Source organism: Loxodonta africana, chromosome 19 (genome assembly GCF_030014295.1).
Source record: "Loxodonta africana isolate mLoxAfr1 chromosome 19, mLoxAfr1.hap2, whole genome shotgun sequence".
Classification (NCBI taxonomy): Eukaryota; Metazoa; Chordata; class Mammalia; order Proboscidea; family Elephantidae; genus Loxodonta; species Loxodonta africana.
Window position 1 is genome coordinate 25,646,390 of NC_087360.1, and position 20,064 is coordinate 25,666,453.

Consider the following 20,064-nt stretch of genomic DNA (forward strand, 5'->3'; position numbering starts at 1 on the left):
GACCTTAACCTCATGTGCTGTATACCAGAGGCCCCTCTGACGGCAGGTGCCCTTCTTAACATGGGAGCAGGGCGGGGGGTGAGGTCCTGGGAGGGTGCCTTCCTGGCCTGAACCTTACCTCCTGCCACTGAGAGGCAGGATCCCCGGCACCCTGGATGCCAAGGGGGAAGTGCCCTGACTGTGGCTTGGGGCAAAGCAGGAGTGAGAGCCCAGCCCCAGAGTCCTGCGCCTCCGTTTGAATCTGGGCTGTACCAGTGGGTTGTAATAGTCATTGCAGCCCCCAATTTCAGGTGTTTGAGTGGAGAGCCAGGAGGCTCCCCCAGGCCAGATCTGTCCGACTCCCTACCCAGTGCTCATGTCCCCACCAGACACAGTCTCCCTCAGAGCCACAACCTGGTCTGTGACCTAGGGTGAGCCATCTTCCCTCTTTGAGCATCAGTTTTCTTATCAGTAAAGCAGGAATGAAGACAAAAATACCAACCACCTCACAGAGTTGTGCAAGAAAGTCACCCAGCACCGTGCCTGTTCTGCCACCACCTCCACCGCCATCATCACTCCCTCAGTGCCCCAGAGAACACGCACCCGCCCTCTTGTCCACGCTTCTCTAGGGGCTATCTCCCCTTCTCTCTTCTGGGCCGTGCACTCACCAGCATGAAGCACCAGGACACAGCAGCAGGTGCACAGGCAATCGATGCTTTAATTATTTAGGAGGCAGGCACTGAGCAACCTGTGCGGTCCTGGCCAGTTTATATGCCACAGCAGTTCTGGAGTGCCACCCAGGCCAAAAGCAGAGTGCTGGGGTAAGAGCTGCAGCCACTGCAGAGGCCTCCTGCAGGACCACCATCCCAGAGCATGTGTTACTCACGACCCCAGCAGTTGTCCTGTGACTTCTCCTGCCAGAGAAGGCTGAGACTCTTCATGCCCTTTGGACCATGGACCATGATGACCTTTCTGGAATGCCAAACTGGGCCGGACCCAAGCTCAGAGACTTCTGGAGAAAGGTGCTTGGCTCTCTGCTCCAGGAGGTCTTGGCTTAGGACCCTTGCAGGGGTGCTGGTTGGGGTGATCCAGGGTACATTGCTCCAAGTGCACAGGAGATGGCAGAGGGTCAGGCAGTGCCTGTTACAGGGACATCTGGAGGAAGGGCAAAGACCCAGGGGTGCACAGAGTTGCTGGGGTGAGTGAGCCCAGGGGCTACCAGCTAACCAGCCTCAACTCAATGGTTTCTCCATCCTTGGGTCTGTAGTCAGCAATACCTGCAGAAACATAATGGGCCCAGTGTGGGAGGTTAACAGGCCAGAGTATTCGCCTCCAACCTCATCTTCTAGGGCCCCCCCACCCTGAGGCCACCGTCTGTAAGATACACTCTGGGTGGTGGTAAGCGGGGTGCTGTCCAGAGCCAGTTTGCAGATTGAACTCAGTTGTATCCTCAGGGGTTAATAAGACCCTCATGCTCACTTTACAGTGGGGAAGCCCCAGAGAGTGGAGATACTGGACAACATAGTAGATAACAAACACAGGTCACTGATAGGCAAGTCACTGTCTTCATAGTATCCAAAAGGCCATTAAGAAGAGGGACTTGCTCAATGTGGTCCTGAGGGAGAACCAGGACCACGGGTGAACTCTCCCAGGAGCCAGCCTTCAGCTCACTAGAGAGAGCCTAGGCTCATGTGTCCACCTGGGCCCAAGCCCCAGCTCTGCCACTCACTAGAGGTGTGACTTTAGGTAAGTTATTTAACCCCTGTAAGTTCCAGGTTTCTCATTTGTGAAATAAGGGTAATAATAATATCAACAACCTGTGGGGTCGTTGGAAGGATCCCCTGAGTGAACCCATATGTCAGGGATGTTTGCTTTCAATGGCAGGAACTTGATTGCTGTAACCCTTCATCCCTGGGAAATTAGAAGCATGGCTTCTGCAACTGGTTAATTTGGGAAGAATAAACCAGGCATGTGCAGCCCGGACACTCCCTTCTTACCCTTGGGAGTGGCAGAAGTGGTGGTAGAGGAAGAACTCAGGGCTTGGTCCACCTGGCTCTTACCCTAAGGGCCCTTCTCCAGTCCAGCCTTTATCAGTAGTAAAGGCTATCTTTGGGGGTCACCACCTGCCACCCCTTTGTTTTCTTTCTCCATTTGTTTTCAGACCCAGGCAAGGAAGAAGAATGCTTTTAGTGGGCTCCCCCAAAAAGTCCCACCTCCTACAAAGCACTTGGCACAATGCCTGGCACATGGTAAGTGCCTGATAAAATTTCCAGGATGATTGTTGTAAAAGGATCTTAAGTAACAACAAGAGTAGGGTAGGAAGAACTTTAAAAACTGGGCTGACTCACAGGATGCTCATCACAGCATGGGGCATAAGAGTTAAAACCTGAAACACCCTGAAGGTCCACCAAGAGTTGATCCACCTGTGGCCCATCCAACCCACTTTGCACCTCCATTGTGCAGCCGCTCAACACCAGGCAAAGGCCCTGATTGGTCTGAGCCAGTCGTGGTGATCCTATCCACCTAGTTACTGGTGGGTTCGGAACCTGAGCAATCGCCTAGTAACAGGAATGAATCCAGGAATGGACATGTGTCCCCTGAGATGTCAGAAGTTTGCTGGGGGATTCAGGGACAAGTTTCCTCAGTCTTAAAAGGGAAGAGCCCCAGAAAGAAACAGTCTCTGAAGGATAAAGCCAACAAAGAGAGGACAGAGCCAAAGAAATCACAGAGAAGTGTGGTTGGAAGCCGTGTTACGTCAACTCTGAAGCCCCTTCTACCTCTGAACTTCCAGTCACATCAGCCAATGGATGTCCTTATTGTCGAAGTCATTTGCATTGTGTTTCCTCTTACTTGCTGTCCAACTTACCTAATGGATAATATATTCTGTATGGTTATTACAAAGAGCGAGGAAGGTCTACATATATACCAACATTGAAAAATGTCTATAATCTATTAAGAGTGAAAAAAATGCAAAATAGTATATGGAGCTGCACTGTCCAATATGATAGCCCCAAGCTACATGTGGCTATTGAATACTTGAAATCTTAGGGGAAAAAAAAAGGTAAAATACTTTATCAATAATTTTATATTGATTGCATGTTAAAATGATAATATTTTGGATAAGATACACCATTAATTTCACCTTGGGGTTTTTTTTTTTTTTTTCCATAGCTTCTAGAAAATCCAAAATTAGTTATGTAGCTCACAGTACATTTCTATTTGATAGCACTGATTATAGCATGGGTCTGTTTTTATGAAAAAGCAAATAAACTTACATATTTAATTTTTTTATTATTATTTAATAAATTATATAGAAGAAAATACACCAAAAAGTTAAAAGCAGTTATTTCTGGGTAGTGAATTATGGGTGATTTAAATTTTATTTTACTATTATTATTTTTTGCCTATCTGACTTTCTAGAGTTTCCATAATGACTTACATAAAAATTCCAAGAATTCAGTTTGAAAAATTACACCCAGGCTTGAGCATCGATGATTTCATGAAGCCAAAATCCAGAAAAGTTCAGGAAAAGCTAGGGTGAGTTGGGCAAAGCCTGGCCGCTGAGGCAGGGGCTAGGTTAGGGACATGTCCAAGGGTAGCAGGCCACCAGACTCACCTTGCAGCAAGGGGGTGTCAGGGGCTTGGAGAAGTTGCCAGAACTCCCGTACTCCAGCCTCTGTCCCCATCACAGAGATCAGGTAGGGGCCCGACAATGAGGCCTGTGTCCTATACCTACCAAAGGAAAAGGTGAAACAAAGAACAGATGACTGTTGGTCACATCAGTCCAAGGAGAGAAGTGAAACTCACCCCGACCAGCAAAGTTCTGCTGTCACCCTCAGGGTCAGCAATAACCCAACCCTTCCTGGGCCACCCCATATGGGACTGACCTCAACCTCCTCCTCTCCAGCCCCACTGACACTACCTGCTCAGGCTTCTCCTCTTGCTGACCATGACCATGGCCTGCAGGAAGGGATACCTATTATGTTATCAACTCAGCAGTTGTCCCTTCTTTGGGATGGATGTTGTAGGAGGTAAGAAACAAAAGCTGCTGGCATCACCTAGAAGATGCCAGTGTGTCACGAGACAGGGTGAAGCCAGCATGCAGAGAGAAGCTGGGGCATGGGAGACAAAGGCAGCCACCTAGTGGTGGCGCTGGGCCACTGGTTCTGGAAGTTTCTGCCCAGTCTTCCTCTGATTCTACAAACCCCATGCTCCCCATTGCCGGAGAAGGTTTAAGTTAGATTTCTGGCCCTTGTAACCAAGGAACTCCTGACTCACACTCCACCTCCCTGAACTTCTCACCTCAAACTTTGCCCTTCTGGACACCACTGCCAAAGACAACCCATTGCCATCGAGTCAATTCCAACTCATGGTGACTCCATGAGTTACAGCGTACAGCTGCCCCATAGGGTTTTCTTGGCTGTAATCTTTACGGAAGCAGATCGCCAGGCCTTTCTTCCACAGAGCTGCTGGATGGGTTCGAATCACCATCCCTTAGGTCAGCAGACTCACCCAGGCACCCCACTGCCAAAAGGATCCTTTTAAAACTCTATGGATCATATCCTTTGTCTCTCCAAAAGGCTTATCAGTGACTTTGGTCTTAGGGCCAGGGATTTTTTTAGTTTTAAGAAACAGAAACCCACTAGGTGACATAGGGAAAGAGAAGTTTCTAGGTTGTTCCCTAATTTTGGAGCTGTGTGGCTGCTTGAAGCCACTTCTCTCTGCACATCTCTCTTTCTCTCAGTTCGATTCTCTCACTCTCCCTCTCTCTCCTTCTCTCTGCAATCTAGCTTCCTCTGCTGTGAATTTATGTGCCTCAATCTTGGCTTTCCTGCCTGGCAGGTGAACCTAATCACCCCCCTTTCAGGCATCCGCCGCCAATAATGAGAGGGTTATTTCTCAAATTAGGATCCATGGATGTCTTCTCGGAGGTCCTCAAGCTCTGAATGAAAATGTTAAATTCTGTTTTTTTTTTTTTTCCATTTGATGCTAAAAACCACAAATGGTTATCAGCAGATCTGGGTAACTCAGTGCCTGCTGTGACAACGAGCCCAGCCAAGGGCTTTCAGTGAGTGTTGCTGTCTTTAACTGTGTTGCTGCCCAGCACTGCAGGCTAATGGGAATGGAGGTGGCTTCATAGTAAATAAAGGTCTGGACAAGCTCAGGCTTTTTGGCAGTTCAGACAGAGGGAGGTGCTGAGTTGAATTTTCACGCTGCACTTGGCAGTGTGCCTGAATCTCAGCAGGTACTCTTTATTTGCATTTTCTTGCTTTTATAGTTTACTTTGTATTGAATTTGCAAAGTCATTTAGGATTTATAGCTTGTCTTTGAACTTAGAAACTGGAGAAAGACTTGGCAATCTACTCTCTTGTAAGATTACAGCCTAGAAAACCGTCTGGGGCAGTTCTATCCTGTCACCTGGGGTCGCTATGAGTGGGAATCGACTCGACAGCACTTAACAACAACAGTGAGCTAGAAAGAGACAGAATTTTATATTTAGTAGCTGTATCAGTACATGTCTAAGTTGTATTGACCCAGGTCTCCCGCACAGAGGGCGAGAATCTACCACTGAACCACCACTGCCCTGAGTTTTTGTCTTTTAAAGGGGGATCTTTGCACCTCTCCAGTTTGAGGTACCCTGCCCCAGGCAACCCCAAGGTGCCAGCTGTAGGTCCTCCCTGACTGCAGAAGGCTGGTCTCTGGGGATTCAGGTTGGAGACGGAAATTGGAGCCCTCTCGGACTGGGTCACAACATTTTAGGGGGAAGTCTGGGGTCTGGGGAAATGTTTGCAACTTCTCTGGGCCAGATTCCCCATTCATAACATAAGACAACCATCTTATTTCTGTATATTTATATATATTATATTAATAATTATATGATAAAATTATATATATTATATATATAATTATATATATATGATATCCATGGTCATATAATGTATAAATACATACATGCATGGATATGTATGTGCGTGGACATGTGTGTATGGATATGTATGGATATGCATGCTTGGACGCGCATATGTGTGTATATGGATATGTATATTGTGTGGACATGTGTGTATGTGTTTGTGTCTATTTGCATGTGTATGTATGCACATATGGATATGTATGGATATACATGCATGTATGGGTATTATGAACATGTGTATGTATGGACGTGTGTATGTATGGATGTGTATGTTATGGATGTGTGTATGTATGGATATGTATGTTGCAGATGTGTGGATGTATGGATATGTATGTTACAGATGTGGATGTGTGGATATGCATGTTGCAGATGTGTGTGTATGTGTGGATATGTATGTTACAGATGTGTGTATGTGTGGATATGTATGTTACAGATGTGTGCATGTATGGATATGTATGATATAGATGTGTGGATATGTATGTTACAGATGTGTGTATGTATGGCTATGTATGATATAGATGTGTGGATATGTATGTTACAGGTGTGTGGATGTATGGATATGCAGACAGGAGCTGGCATAGAACAACACTCCAGACTGGCTCATCCTCAGGCTCATCAAATCTAGGGATGAGAAGCAAGTTTAGGACGTTGTCCAACTGCCACATTTTACAGAGGGCTCGCCCAGGGTAATTAATAACAGGGATTGGACCAAGATTATTTGATAATAAAATCTTATCATTACCATAAAGGCTAACCTGTATTGAGTGCCTACTATGTGCCAGACTTGGCATGTATAAAATGCATGTGCCACATACACTACATGCCCTAACTCCTGGACTCTCACATAGCCGTGCATATTCATATGCACATATACATGTATATTCACACACATTCATGTACACACATATATGTACACCCACACATATCCATGTACACACATATACCCACACATATATCCACATATCCATGTACACCCATATATGTACACCCACACATATATCCACACATATCCATGTACACACATATATGTGCACCCACACATATCCATGTACACACATATATGTACACCCACACATATCCATGTACACACATATATGTGCACCCACACATAACCATGTACACACATATATGTATACCCACACATATCCATGTACTCACATATATGTACACCCATACATATATCCACACATATCCATGTACACACATATATGTACACCTACACATATACGCACACATATCCATGTACACACATATATGCATACCTATATATACACACATATATGCATACCCACACATATCCATATAAAACGAACCCCAAAACTCACTGTCATGGAGTCAATTCTGACTCACAGCTACCCTATAGGACAGATCAGAACTGCCCCATAGGGTTTCCAACGCTGTAAATCTTTAAGGAAGCAGACTGCTTTGTCTTTCTCCCTCAGAGTGGCTGGTGAGCTCAAACCGCTGACCTTTTGGTTAAAAGCTGAGTGCTTGACCCCTGCGCCACCAGCACGCCCTCACATTTATATACACATGTGTGTATATATCCACACACACGCATATCCAAACATATATGTATATCCATACCTGTATCCACACATATCCATATATACCCTGGTGGCGTATTGGTTAAGAACTGCTGCTGCTAACCAAAAGATTGGCAGTTTGAATCCACCAGGCACTCCTTGGAAACCCTATGTGGCAGTTCTACTCTGTCTTACAGGGTCACTATGAGTCAGAGTTGACTCGATGGCAACAGGTCTGGTTTGGGTTTTTTTGGTATACTCATACATATGGACACATATATACATCTTGGACTCCCACATCGGCCCTGTGAGGAGAGCACAATTGGTGTTACTGAGTTACAGTTAAGTACTTGCTTCGGGCCCTGAGTTGAAGAGCGGCAGAGCTGAGATTCCAATGTAGGAGCTGGTTCTCCCAGGCCTGCTCCCTCAATGACAGTGCTGGCTGGCCCATGGCTCCCTAGTTCCCCTGCAGCATGGGGGCACATTGGGAGTGGAGAACCTGGCCCCGTGCCTCTCCCAAGGGAAGCCTCTCCTCCATCCTCTGTCCCCCCACCCATGACTCAGTTTCAGAGGTGCAGGGACAGGTGGGGTGAGGGGCCAGTGTGGGGTCTCACCTGAATCCTCCTAGTTTCTGGGCCTTCTTCAGAACATCCTCCAAGGAGGACCCAGCAGGTACAGGGATGGAGTGCTTGTATGGTGGCAAGACGCTGGAGACCTTCAGTATGACCCTAATGTCCTCTGGGGCTTGGGTCTGTGAAGAGGTCTCAGTACCTGCTTCCAACATGGCTATGCCAGGGAGAGAGAAAGGGCAGCTGGTATGAGGCTGGACACTGGAGGTTAGCCTTCCTTTCCACCCTGAATGACATAGTACCCAATATGGACCTTCTTCGTCCCCATATCTCCATCTCAGTCACCACCACGACCTATGCAACCCCAAACTAAGCTGCCATCCCAGCCTCCTCTGTCCCTCAGCCCCACATTCCACCATGCCAAGTTCCAGTCCTTCACTGGTTTCTCTGTCTCCAGTATCCCCCTTCCGTCTATCTGCCATGTAGCACCCTCCCCCTTGCAGGCCTCTTTATAGAACATGCATTTGTTCATATCACTTGTCTCTGAGAGTTCCCTTTCCTTTTCATTCTTCTGCCTACCGCCCACTCATTCTCCAAGACCCTACTCTTTAGCAAGACTGTTTCCCCTCAACTCCAGTCTTATACACCCCTGTGTGTTTGTTCTTGCTGCTTACTCCCTGCTCTGTCTCTCCTTCTCCCTTCTCCACTGGAAAATCCCTCTTGCCTCCTCAAATTCCCTCCCAGATGCTAATTGGGGCTAAACATGTTGCATCAGAGTTCACCAAATATGCCTCTCCCTGTTATGGATTGAAATGTGTAACCCCAAAAGAAATGTGGAAGTCCTAGCCCCTGTACTTGTAAATATGACCGCGTTTGGAAATAGTGATTTTCTTTGTTATGTTAATGAGGTCATACTGGAGTAGGTTGGGTCCTAAACCTAATCACTTCTGAATGGTGTCTTATAAAAAGACCAAAATAGATACAGACACACTCGTAGAGGGAAGACAGATTCCAAGGAACACCAAGAAACTTTTGGGCCTACCAACAAGGAAGGACCCTGCCCTAGGGCCAATACCCTGATTTGGACTTCTAGCCTCCAAAAATAAATTCCTGTTCTTTAAAGCCACCCACTTGCAATATCTGTGTTACAGCAGTACTAGAAAACTGAGACACCCCCCATTCCCTGCTTCCTTCCTTCTTTCGTTCACTCAAACACTTCTGTGCTGGGTACCACACAAGGGGCTAGAGATTCATGGTCTTGGCCAGCTCAGAGCTCTCTGCTTCCCTGTCCATGCTGTGAGCTTCTAGAAGTAGTGGCCACAGCTTAGCTCCCAGTGCATTTTTGTACACATGTAAACCCTTGTTGATTTGGCCAGTCAGGACCAAGCAACCTCCTCTCACTGGGGTGGCAAACTTCAACTGCTGTTCTGAGAAAAGCTGGACTTTCATGAAAAGCTCTGCTACCTCTTGGCGCCAGGCAGTCTGGGGAGATGAGATCCACATAGCTTTTGTGGTTCAGAGCAGGTAGCAGCTGGGAAATCATGAGAACATTCTGGAAGGCCCCATCCTGCAGGCTGGCCAGCAGGGCAGCCCTTGCCTTGCGGCACACTGTGCCCAGCCCCACCCCGGGCATGGAGGAGGTCATCAGCAACTGTGACAGAGTGGGGAAAAGAGAGAGGCGACTGGTCAGCCAGCAGGGAGGAGTGGGGTCTTCCAGTACCTGACCAGCCCACTCCACATTGGCACCCTGGGTGGACCAGGGCTCCAGAGCCTCTTTCCCACCTGCAGTGCCAGTGGGGTGCTGTAGACATTCCCAAAGTGGCCCTTAGGTGTCTGGGACCTCAGGACCTTCTCCCGCACTGTCTTGATGGCCAGGACAATCCGTTCTCTCTGCTGGGGGTTGAGGTTGGAGCGTTTCAGACAGGTAAAGGCCAAGCCTGCCATTGCCACCGTGTCTGCAGGGACAGGACATGTGGTCAGCCACAAGCCAAGTAGAGCGAGGTCAGGTAGGGCCTTTGGGGGCAACGGAGGATTTGAAGAAGGAGAGCAGCATGGTCAGATGAGTATTTTAGAAATCCTTTACCAGCTAGGGTGGCCATCTCAGCCCAGTTTGCCCAGGACTTTCCCAGTTTGGGCACTGAACATCCTGTGTCCCAAGAAGCCCCTCAATTCTGAGCAAATCAAGATGGCTGGTCACCCTACCACTGCCTACTGCCTGGGGGTTAGAGATTAGGGAGGCGCAAGAGGACTTTATCCCACACCACTAATTCTCGAACCTAGCTGCACACTGGAATCACTTGTAGAGTTTTACAACTTACTGATTTCAGGATCTACCCCAGATGGTCTGATTGAACAGGCACAGGGTGCTGTCTGGGTACTGGGGTTTTTAAAGGCCTCCAGGGGATTTTAATATGTCCACAGTGGTTTTATACAAGTCTCTGATGAAGAACAAGCTCCCTGATGGCAGAGACGTTGGTACTTTTTCTCTGAGCACCTACCTTCCCCTAACCTACTTTATTCTTTCCCCACCTTATGTGAGGTCCACACTCACTCACAGAATGAAAGGCCTAGGAGACACCTTGAGTCACAATGACAAGAAACAGAAATGGAGACCCAAGGTCACGCAGTTAGGAAGCAGATGCAAAATCCAGAACTCAGACTTCCTAGCTCATAAGTAATGTGCTCATAACTGTGTACCCAGAACTTTCTCCATGTCAGACACTATGCTAAGCCCTTTACTTATGCTGTTGTTATTAGCTGCCATCAAGTTTGCCCCTGACTCATGGTGACCCCACTCACAACAGAACGAAACACTGCCCAGTCTCATGCCATCCCCGTGATCAGTTGCAGAACGAACCATTGTGATCCATAGGGTTTTCGTTGACTGATTTTCAAAATTAGATCACCAGGCCTTTCTTCCTAGTCTGTCTTAGTCTAGACGCCCCACTGAAACCTGTTCAGCATCATAACAACATGCAAGCCCCCACTGACAGATGGGTTGGGTTGCACATGAGGTGCGTTGTCCAGGAATTGAACCGGTGTGTCCTGCATGGAAGGCAAGAATTCTACACTGAACAACCACTGCCTCACCCTTTACTTATAAAACCAAAAACCAAACCTGTTGCTATCGAGTCAGACTCATAGTGACCCTATAGGACAGAGTAGAACTGCCCATAGAGTTTCCAAGGAGCACCTGGGGGCTTCGAACTGCCAACCTCTTGGTTAGCAGCCGTAGCACTTAACCACTTACCCACTATACTACCAGGGTTCCTTTATCAAGATGCTGCTGGGAGGTTATCTTATAGAAGGAGAAGCTGAATCAGAAAGGCCCCTCGATTTGCCCTGGGTCCTACAATGAATGTGGGATGACCTGGTCAGGATCCTGGCCCAGCTCCCAAGTTGGCTCTTAGCCACTGCACCACACCCGGCCTGTGACTGGCCGTTTCGCTTCTAGATGACATGAGGTCCCAAGGAAAGGTAAAGGGGTGGCCAGGGTTGGGGTGGGAAGTGGTGAGTGCCCACCTGGCCCAAGGGTCAGCCACTCACCCACAGAGAGATGGCCCTGGTGCAGAAGATGGTCGTGCTCCACAGCATGCAGGAGCTTGCCCACCACACTGTCATGGACCCGCTTCTGGTGGACACACAGGGCCAGAATAGCCAAGCCATACTGGTAGTAGCTGGTGTGGGGTTGGCCTTTGTGATCATGCCCTGTGAGGGAGAAAATCACAGGGCAGGGTGTCACACCCGGCCTGAGGGGTTGCTTCTCTCCCTGACCCAGCTCCCTGCCTTTCAGCACACGGGCCCCCACTGCCCGCACTTTCCAGCACCCTCCTTTGGGTTGTGGGAGCCTTCATGCCTTCACTACCTCACCCCACTTTCATGAGGCCCCCCTATCTGTCAGGGCTGGGCCAGCGAGGACAGAGCAGGCACTGGGTAGACAGACTGGGAGCTCTGACAGTAAGACAACCCATACTCGTGAGAGCGCAATTATAAGGAAATGCAGACCATGGCCTGTGGTATTTGACTACCTAGTGAGTCAGAACAGGATTCCCTATGGAAGTGACGTGCTCTGGAGGGGAGGAGAGAACTAAAAATGGTGCAGGAGTGAGCAGAAGGAGAGGGAAATCATTGCAAGCAGAGGGAACACAGATGAAGACACTGGGGGGAGGAGCCTGGTTTGTAGCTGGGAGCAGGCCGGTGGAATGGGAGAGGCCCATGGAGGGGCGGGAGAGTGGTAAGCAGAGCCTGGAGGGGAGACAAAGGCTTGCAGGCTGTGAAAAGAGCCATGAGCCTGCACAGGGCTTAAATGGTGACTGATAAGGACACACTTAATATTTAAAATGCTTACTTTGCCCCAGATACCCTGCTAACTCAGAACTGAAGCCACTCCTGAAGTTCACCTTTCAGCCAAAGGTTAGACAGGCCTATATAACAAACAATAACACATGTGAAGAACGTGCTTCTTAGTTCAATCAAGTAAACGAGACCAAATGGGCAACACCCATCCAAAAGCAAAGACAAGAAGGCAGGAAGGGACAGGAAAAATGGACATAGGGAACCTGGGGTGGAAAGGGAAAGAGGATGAGTGGTATGACATATTGCAGAAATTGTAACCGATGTCACCAAATAATTTGTGTATAAATTTTTGAATGAGAAACTAGTTTGCACTGCAAACTTTCACCTAAAGAGCATTTTTCTTTTTAAACCAGAAAAAAGACTAGTAGTTAACAAGCTCTTGGGGTTTTGGTGATTATCAAAATTCTAATGAAACAAATTATGTTGATGTGCTTTATAATGTGAATAGTACTATTACAATGAGAAGAAATATTATTATAATTTCACACTTTCTGAAAAAGATGATTAAACCTGATATTCCACACCTAACATTAGAAAATAAAAAGGAAATATGAAACTCGGTGATCAACAGTAATCAGAAATGCTAAAATTTCCACTACTGTTTTTTTTTTTACTGCAAAAAGCCATGAAATTATATTAATAAAAAGAAGTTTCTACCACTAAAAAAAAAAAAAATTCTCACTCTGGCTGTTGTGCAGGGAGGCTGCAAAGGAAGCAGAGGGACTGGTAAAGAGGTTGTGCAATTGGTGCAGAAGGTGGGTAGAGGCATGTCTATGTTGGTGGCTGGGCAGCCAGACTTGCCCCTGGAGTGCATATGGGGGATGCGAGAAAGGATGGATTTAGGCTCCTGGGGCAGGCTGGAGCCTCTGGGTTGATAGTAAGACAGGCAGAAAGGAAGTGGGGGAAGGGGCCTTGGGAGAAAACTCCAAGTTGTGGTATGTTAGGTTTGAGATGCTTGCCGGGTCTCCACATGGAGCCAACCCTGGGCGCTGGCTGTCTGAGGCTGGCACTCAGAGCAGCACAGGCCAGGTGTGTGGTAGATACTTCTCCAGAGACTGTTGCCCAATGAGCCTTCCCAGTGGCTCCTTGGCCCAGCAGACAGTGTCTCCTCACCAATGGCCATCTTCTCATCCTCCAGGAACCTCTTGAGCTGTGAGACCAGCCTGTCCCCCTTGTGGCCCCCAACGAACTCGCAGTTGGCTCTGAGAGCAAGCAGGTAGAGGGCCAGCTGGCCCATGGAGGGCTTAGCCTGGAAGTCACTGTTGTCATCACCATTGCTGGAGGCAGACCTAGGATGAGGCCAGTTAATACCACTACCATGAGAAAGAGCTGCCCTGTAAGCCCGGGAGTGCACCCTAATATTTCAAAGTGGAAAACATCATAGTTAGAACCTTCAAAAGTAGACGTAGTCCACTACCCTAATTACAAGGTATAAGCTACAAATGTTTCATAAAATGAAGGCTCCAGGACAAATTCTGAGGCCTCCCCCATCCGATGACCTAAGCCTGCCCCATAGGTCTGGTCACACTTCACCCACAAGCTCTCCCATTTCTTTCTTTTCCCTGCCCTAGGCACTGGTGCCTGGCTCCAAGCAGGAGGTGCCCTGAAGCTGCTTCAGCTCATTCAAACTTCTTCCCTGAATTTCAGAACAAAACTTCCCTCGCCGCCGCCTGGGAAGGGAGCGCAGAGTCACCTGATGCTTCTGGGCTCAGTAGGAAAGAGTGAAGTCATGGATTAGTGATGTCTGCCCAGGCACAGGAGGGTACACTAGCAGCACGTGGGCCTTGGATTGGCACCTCTGGTCTAGTCCAACCAACTTTGGATGGAGGAAGGCCCAGAGGACACAAAATGCCTAAGGTCTCCCGACAAAGCAGTGACAGGCCTGGAACAGTATCAGATCTCCTATAGCTTAGGACGCAAAGAAAGACATGGGGAAAGGAGCAGAGAGAGCAGCATGACAGTACCCCAGGAGGCTTTGCTGGTAGTGGAGCTTGAGGCTGTGCAGGTAGAGGGCCTCCTTGGCCTCGGCCTTCAGGCTGGAGAGGCGCAGGCCCACATAGATGCTGGGGTTCAGCTGCTCCAGGGATAGCTGCTCCATCCAGGGCAAGAGGCGCTGGCCCAGCTTCTCCACCAGCTTGCTGTCCACCTCTGGTATTTCTTAAAAAAGAGAACAGGACAAGTGAGGCCACAGGGCCAGCCATCAACAAGGAAATGCTTTTACCTTACAAGGAACTTCCCCAGGGAATGAACGTCCTACCCCCACCTCCACCAGGCATCCCCCCGGCACACATACTTGCCTGGGGAAATACTGTACTGCCTGACCATTCTGAAAAGCAGTGGGAAAGCGGGGGAGAGGTACCCCAAGACAGCAGAAGTGGAACAGGAAGAGGTAACACCAGCCCTCAGATGGCTGTTGCCAGGCAACCAGCTCCACCCATCAGGAGTGACAGAGAGACTGGAGGCCAAGCCATGCTGTGTGCCCCCACATTGTGGTGTTCTCACTTGGTCCTCATGCCACCCCGTGATGTGGGCATTGCTTTGCACAAAAGAGGGAACAAAGGTTTGAAGTTATATCGTGTCTTACATGAGGTTGCAGAGGCAAGCATGGACCTGACTCCAAAGCCCCCGCTCCTTGGCACTCTGCAGAAGGTGTGTTCTACCTGTTTACAAAAACTTCAACCCACAGCCAGAAGGTGTTATACATCAAACTTTAAAACTCTGCAGAACTCCAACTGCTGTCTGGGGGAATTTTCTCTGTGCCCTTCTCAAAATCATGTTTTTCCTGCCATGTCTGTTTAAGCAAAGAGGACCTGAGATAGTGAGGTGCATTGTAAGGAAGCTCTTACAGTCTGCAACCACTTATCTTTGGCCTTTGGGATTTACTTTAAGCATGAAACTAATATAAAGAAATGTGTTAGAAGCAGAGGCTTCAGGGATGTTTCCTGAGGAAGATACTTTAGACTATCCAGCCCCATTCTTTCCATCCCCACTCCCTGTCACGCAGTCGCTGCCAGCTCCAGCTGCCGGAAGGTGTCCTCCATTCTGCCAAGTCCCAGGGTGCTGGGCAGGCCCCCCTCCTGGGAGGCCAAGCCAAGGAACTGCCGCACAGGGTGGCTCACCTGCCTCCTGAGCCTCAGACACAAGGACCAGTGTTCCTGGCTCTTAGCCCGTCTCTGGGTTTGAGTCCCACCACCTCAGGCCTGTTTTCCCAAAAGCCACAGGTATCTTTTGCTACAAGGTGATCACGGACTGTCATGAAAACCCTGAATGATTCTTGGCTATGTGGACCAAACTCATGGCAACTCCGTATGTCACAGAATAGAACTGTCCACCGGGCTTTCTTGGCTGTAGCCTTTACAGAAGCAGATCACCCGGGCTTTCTTCGGTGGTGCTGCTGGGTGTGTTGCAGACTGTAAGAGCTCCTTACAACTCACCTCACTGTCTCAGGTCCTCTTTGCTTAAACAGACATGGCAGGAAAAATATGATTTTGAGAAGTGCACAGAGAAAATACCCCAGACAGCCCAGACAGCAGTTGGAGTTCTGCAGAGTTTTAAAGTTTGATGCATAACACCTTCTGGCTGTGGGTTGAAGGTTTTATAAACAGGTAGAACGCACCTTCTGCAGAGTGCCAAGGAGCAGGGGCTTTGGAGTCAGGTCCATGCTTGCCATCGGCCTTTAGGTAAGCAGTCAATTGCAAAACGTTTGCATCACCCAGGGAGTTGAAATCAACTCCCCAGGAACGGGTTTGGTTTTTTGGTTTTATGTGGGCCCCAGTCAGAGAACAGGGCAGTTTTCTCACCACGTATTGAGAAAGACTGGGAGTGCTTTCTTCTCCCTTTCGCGCAGGACCTCTCTGTTTGTCTCCATCTCTAGACATATTTCTCTCTCTCTTTCTCTCTCTCTCTGGATCTGTCTCAGTCTCTGTACCTCTCTGCCTGTCTCTCTGGTCATACGTCCCTTGCATCTCTCTTTCCCTCTCCCTCCCTGAGTGGTGTAAACTGTTAAGTGCTTGGCTAATAGCTGAAAGTTTGGAGGTTCAAGTCCACCCAGAGGTGCCTCAGAAGAAAAGCTTGACAATCTACTTCCCAAAAACTTAACCATTGAAAACCCTGTGGAGCACTGCTCTACTCTGACACACATTGAGTCACCATGAGTGGAACTGACTGGATAGCAACTGGTTTGGTCTGGGTTTTCTTTAAACTGATGAGGGAGACCTACTCCTACCCTGCCCTGACCTCCCTCACCAGGTGAATCAGCATCTGATATGATAAGATGAGATACCACTGATAACAGTAGTTCAACCTCCTGAGAAGGAGCTGGGCAGATTCCAAACCCATGACCATTCTGACTCATAACCCTGTATGACAGACCAGAACAGCCCCATAGGTTTCCCAAGGCTGTAGTCTTTAAGGAGGCAGACTGGCACATCTTTCTCCCAAGGAGTGGCTGGTGTTCAAACCGCCGACCTCTTGGTTAGCAGCTGAGTGCTTAACCACTGTGCCACCAGGGCTCCTTGGGCAGATTCGTGGGGTAATAAAAGTGGCCTGGGGCCTCCCCTTCCCAGGGCTCCCAGCAATGCCAGCTGGGGACTGAATTGGGGTTCAGAAGCACAGGGAGCCCACCTTGCAATAGTGTGAGTGCAGCAATTCCCAGTCAATCTGCGACTGCACAGAGCTTCAAGCAGGTGAAGCAGGGTGCAGAAGGATCCTCACCCTACACGAGAGGGAAGGCAGGGAAGCGAGGGAATGAGGCCGAGAGTGATTAAGTGGGCCCACAGTGGCGGGGGTACACCCCAGCCCAGGGTGCTCCAGATCCACAGGAAGGGGGCTTTTGTGAAGGTTCATGCCCAGTGAGGATGAGGACAGGGCCGGGCAGGTAGGCAGGAGAGGAAGGTCTGGGTGGCAGAAACTGGGTCTCCCCTGGGGTCTGCCTGGACAGAAACCAAGAGCCCAGGGCTCAGGAGTCTGACTGTGCCAGTGGTGCCCTGAGAAGGGCTGCGGCCTGGAGTTCCAAGAACTGAGTCCAGCAAAGCCCTGGTAATGCTGGACCCCCTTCAGCAGGCCCTGAAGCCCTCTCATCCTTTCCTGCGTCACTGACATCTGGAGATGACTTCCCCTACCTCTCAGGTTTTCTCCAGGGATTGAAACAGACAAAGAGCCTCGTAACCCTGCGGGGAGTGTGAGGGCAGGAAGAAGAGGACGTGGTGCAGCCTGGGAGCAGGGGGCCTGCCTTCTGCTTCTGGCTGAGCCTGTGTGCTCAGACGCAAGGACGTGCCTCAAGGTGCTGCTCACACCCATTCCTGGGGCCACAGAGCCGGTGCAGCCAGGCCACTTGTGCATGGAATATAATCCAAGTGCCTTTCTGTGGCCCTCCTGCCCTCCTCAGATTTGCCATGGCCCTCCTCCCCTCTCTCAGATTCACTAGCCCACGAACCTTCCGAACATTCACACCACTCTGCCTGGAATGCCGTCCCCACTTCTTTCCTCACTGGCTCCTTCTCCTCCTCTGGGTTCAGTTCCCATGTTGCCTGGTTCTCAGAGATCCTTCCCTGGCCCCTTCCTGAATCTCTGCCTCCGAGCCTGGCCAGCTTCCTTTGTGGCACTCACCACGGCTTGCCAATGCGCACCAAATTGTTCCTTGACTTTTTTGTCTGTCTCTTCACTCCAGGAGGTAGATCTGGTGGCCCAGTGGCTAAGAACTATGGGGAGCTGCAGCTACTAACCAAAAGGTTGGCAGTTCAAATCTACCCACTGCTCCTTGGAAACCCTATGGGGCAGTTCTACTCTGTCATACAAGGTTGCTATCAGCCAGAATTGACTCGATGGCAACAGGTTTCACTCCAGGAGAACAGGGATTGGACCTGTCTTCTACTTTGCTCTTTCCCTAAAGCCTAACACAGGCCTGCCAGATAGAAGGCCCCATAACTTCACATTGAGCAAATCGGTGAATGAATGAGTGGATTGATGGGGGATGTCTGTCTCTTGGGGAGTCAGACATACCCTTAATCTCAATACAAGGTGGTAACTGCTGAGGTCCAACTAAGCCCAAATTGCTGTGGGAGCCCCAAGAGGCCGAGGAGCCCCTGCCCCCACCTCTGGCCCTCAGTTTCCCCAGATATGTTATGAGGAATTGGATAAGATAGTCCTCCCTCCTAAGGACCCAGGAAGAAAGAGCATGGGGTAAGCTGGTTACTCACCACAGCGCTCGGCGAGAGCCCCCAAGCCCCCCAGGAGGAAGAGGAGGACCCCGAGGTGCTTCATGTCAGGAGCAGGGGGCCGGCAGTGGGCAGACTCCCGTGCCGGCCTTGTAGAGGCTCTGCTGACCACAGCTGGTCACTGCTTTGAAAAAGACAGCTTCCTGTCACTGATTAATCTTCCACGCCCAGCAGTGTCACTGCTAAATCAGCAGAGAGAAAGGGGAAAGGTCTGTTGTCAAGGGAAAGGCGGACCAAAGAACAGAGGAAGGAAGGGTAGAGCTGCTTTTCTCAGGGAGGGGATGGCTGGGATGGTGAGGGAACAAGTAGGGATTGGGCAAGATACCTTGAGGTCTGCGACGTTCTGTCCTGGACCAGTGCAGAGGGCTGGCCAGCTGATCTGCCCAAGCCTGGGGGGAAGAGGACCCTCTGGCAAGCTCCAACTGGTGTCGCCCAGCTGTTCCAGAGGTGGTTCGTCAGTAATGGAGTGCCTACGTGCTGCTTCTCACTGAAGGGGCCCCTGGAAGTGCCGATCCTGGCCCAGGACAGGGATCAGAACAGGGAGCTGGGCGGTCACATGATCGCTAGAGTCAGCAGTTCTCTGCCCGCCCTCTGCAGGCGAGGCCAGCTGGCTTCAGATCAGACATGCTACTTTTCTCAACCAACCGGAAAGCTGAGGGCCTCCTGGAGGGGACAAAGCCAAAAAGTTAAGGAATGGAATTTTATCATTTGAGGCACAAAACCAGAGGGTGTGTGGCTGCTCCTCAGGAATAGGAAAGTAAACATAAAAAACTCTGCCAAGAGGAACAAAAAAAAATTTTTTTTTTTTTAAATTCTCATGCTCCCAGCCTCCAGGAGAAACAATGGACCTGTTAGCTCTAGTGGCTTTGTGACCTTGACTTTGATTCTCCTCATCCTAGACAAGATCGTTCTAACTGGACTTCTTCCAGCTCAACTTGTGAAGATGTGGTGAAACACCTAATCATTTAAAACACCTCTAATCATTTCCAAATAAGATTTTTATTGCAATTATTTTATGGCAAATTGCCGAGGTTTGCTCTCTCAGGATAATCTGTTTGCTCTTGACTTATCACTCTTGACATAGACAAATACAGAGAAGTGCATCTGTTTTGTGGAAGTACTTCATGAATTTAAAGTAAGACAGTCTGGTGCTGGAAGGCTGCGTGGGAGGAAGAAGGATGTGTTTCCTAGGAGGCACTGTGGGAAGGATCAGGACTCAATCTTTGCAGAACCTAGTGCCCAGATCTCCAGGGAAGCCATGGCGGGTGTGTGTGACGGGGCCTCCTTTCCGTCTCAGTCTGCCAACCCTGCAGCGAGTGACAGAGGTTCTGGATCGGACCACCTCCAGGAGGACAGCCTGGAGGGGACAGCTCTGGTGGAGGATTTCCCCCACCACCCAGCCTCTAGGAATGGCAACTTCATCCCAGAGGGCCGCCTCTGATCCCAAGGGTATGAGGGTTCCCCTGTGAAGGAGGCAGACAAGCCTCTGCCACATGGACTTCTTGCCC

The 20,064-nt window shown here is 49.4% G+C and overlaps 1 protein-coding gene across 2 annotated transcripts; it reads right to left on the reverse strand.

The window, feature by feature from the left end:
• Positions 1 to 493: 493 nt before the first annotated feature.
• TCN2 (transcobalamin 2) lies at positions 494 to 19,107 on the reverse strand. 2 transcript variants are annotated; one of them, XM_003419062.4, is made up of 10 exons: positions 18,882 to 19,107; positions 18,539 to 18,680; positions 14,306 to 14,498; positions 13,455 to 13,630; positions 11,532 to 11,693; positions 9,768 to 9,940; positions 9,450 to 9,636; positions 8,031 to 8,202; positions 3,596 to 3,711; positions 494 to 1,256 (listed from the first exon to the last, which is right to left on the reverse strand). In XM_003419062.4, exons 2-10 carry the CDS (start codon positions 18,600 to 18,602, stop codon positions 1,195 to 1,197), a joined length of 1,305 nt encoding a protein of 434 aa, XP_003419110.2. In that variant the 5' UTR covers positions 18,603 to 18,680; positions 18,882 to 19,107; the 3' UTR covers positions 494 to 1,194. The 2 variants fall into 2 exon arrangements, with proteins under 2 accessions (XP_003419110.2, XP_010597044.2); XM_010598742.3 differs by having other exon boundaries at positions 18,539 to 18,738.
• Between the last annotated feature and the right edge of the window lie 957 nt (positions 19,108 to 20,064).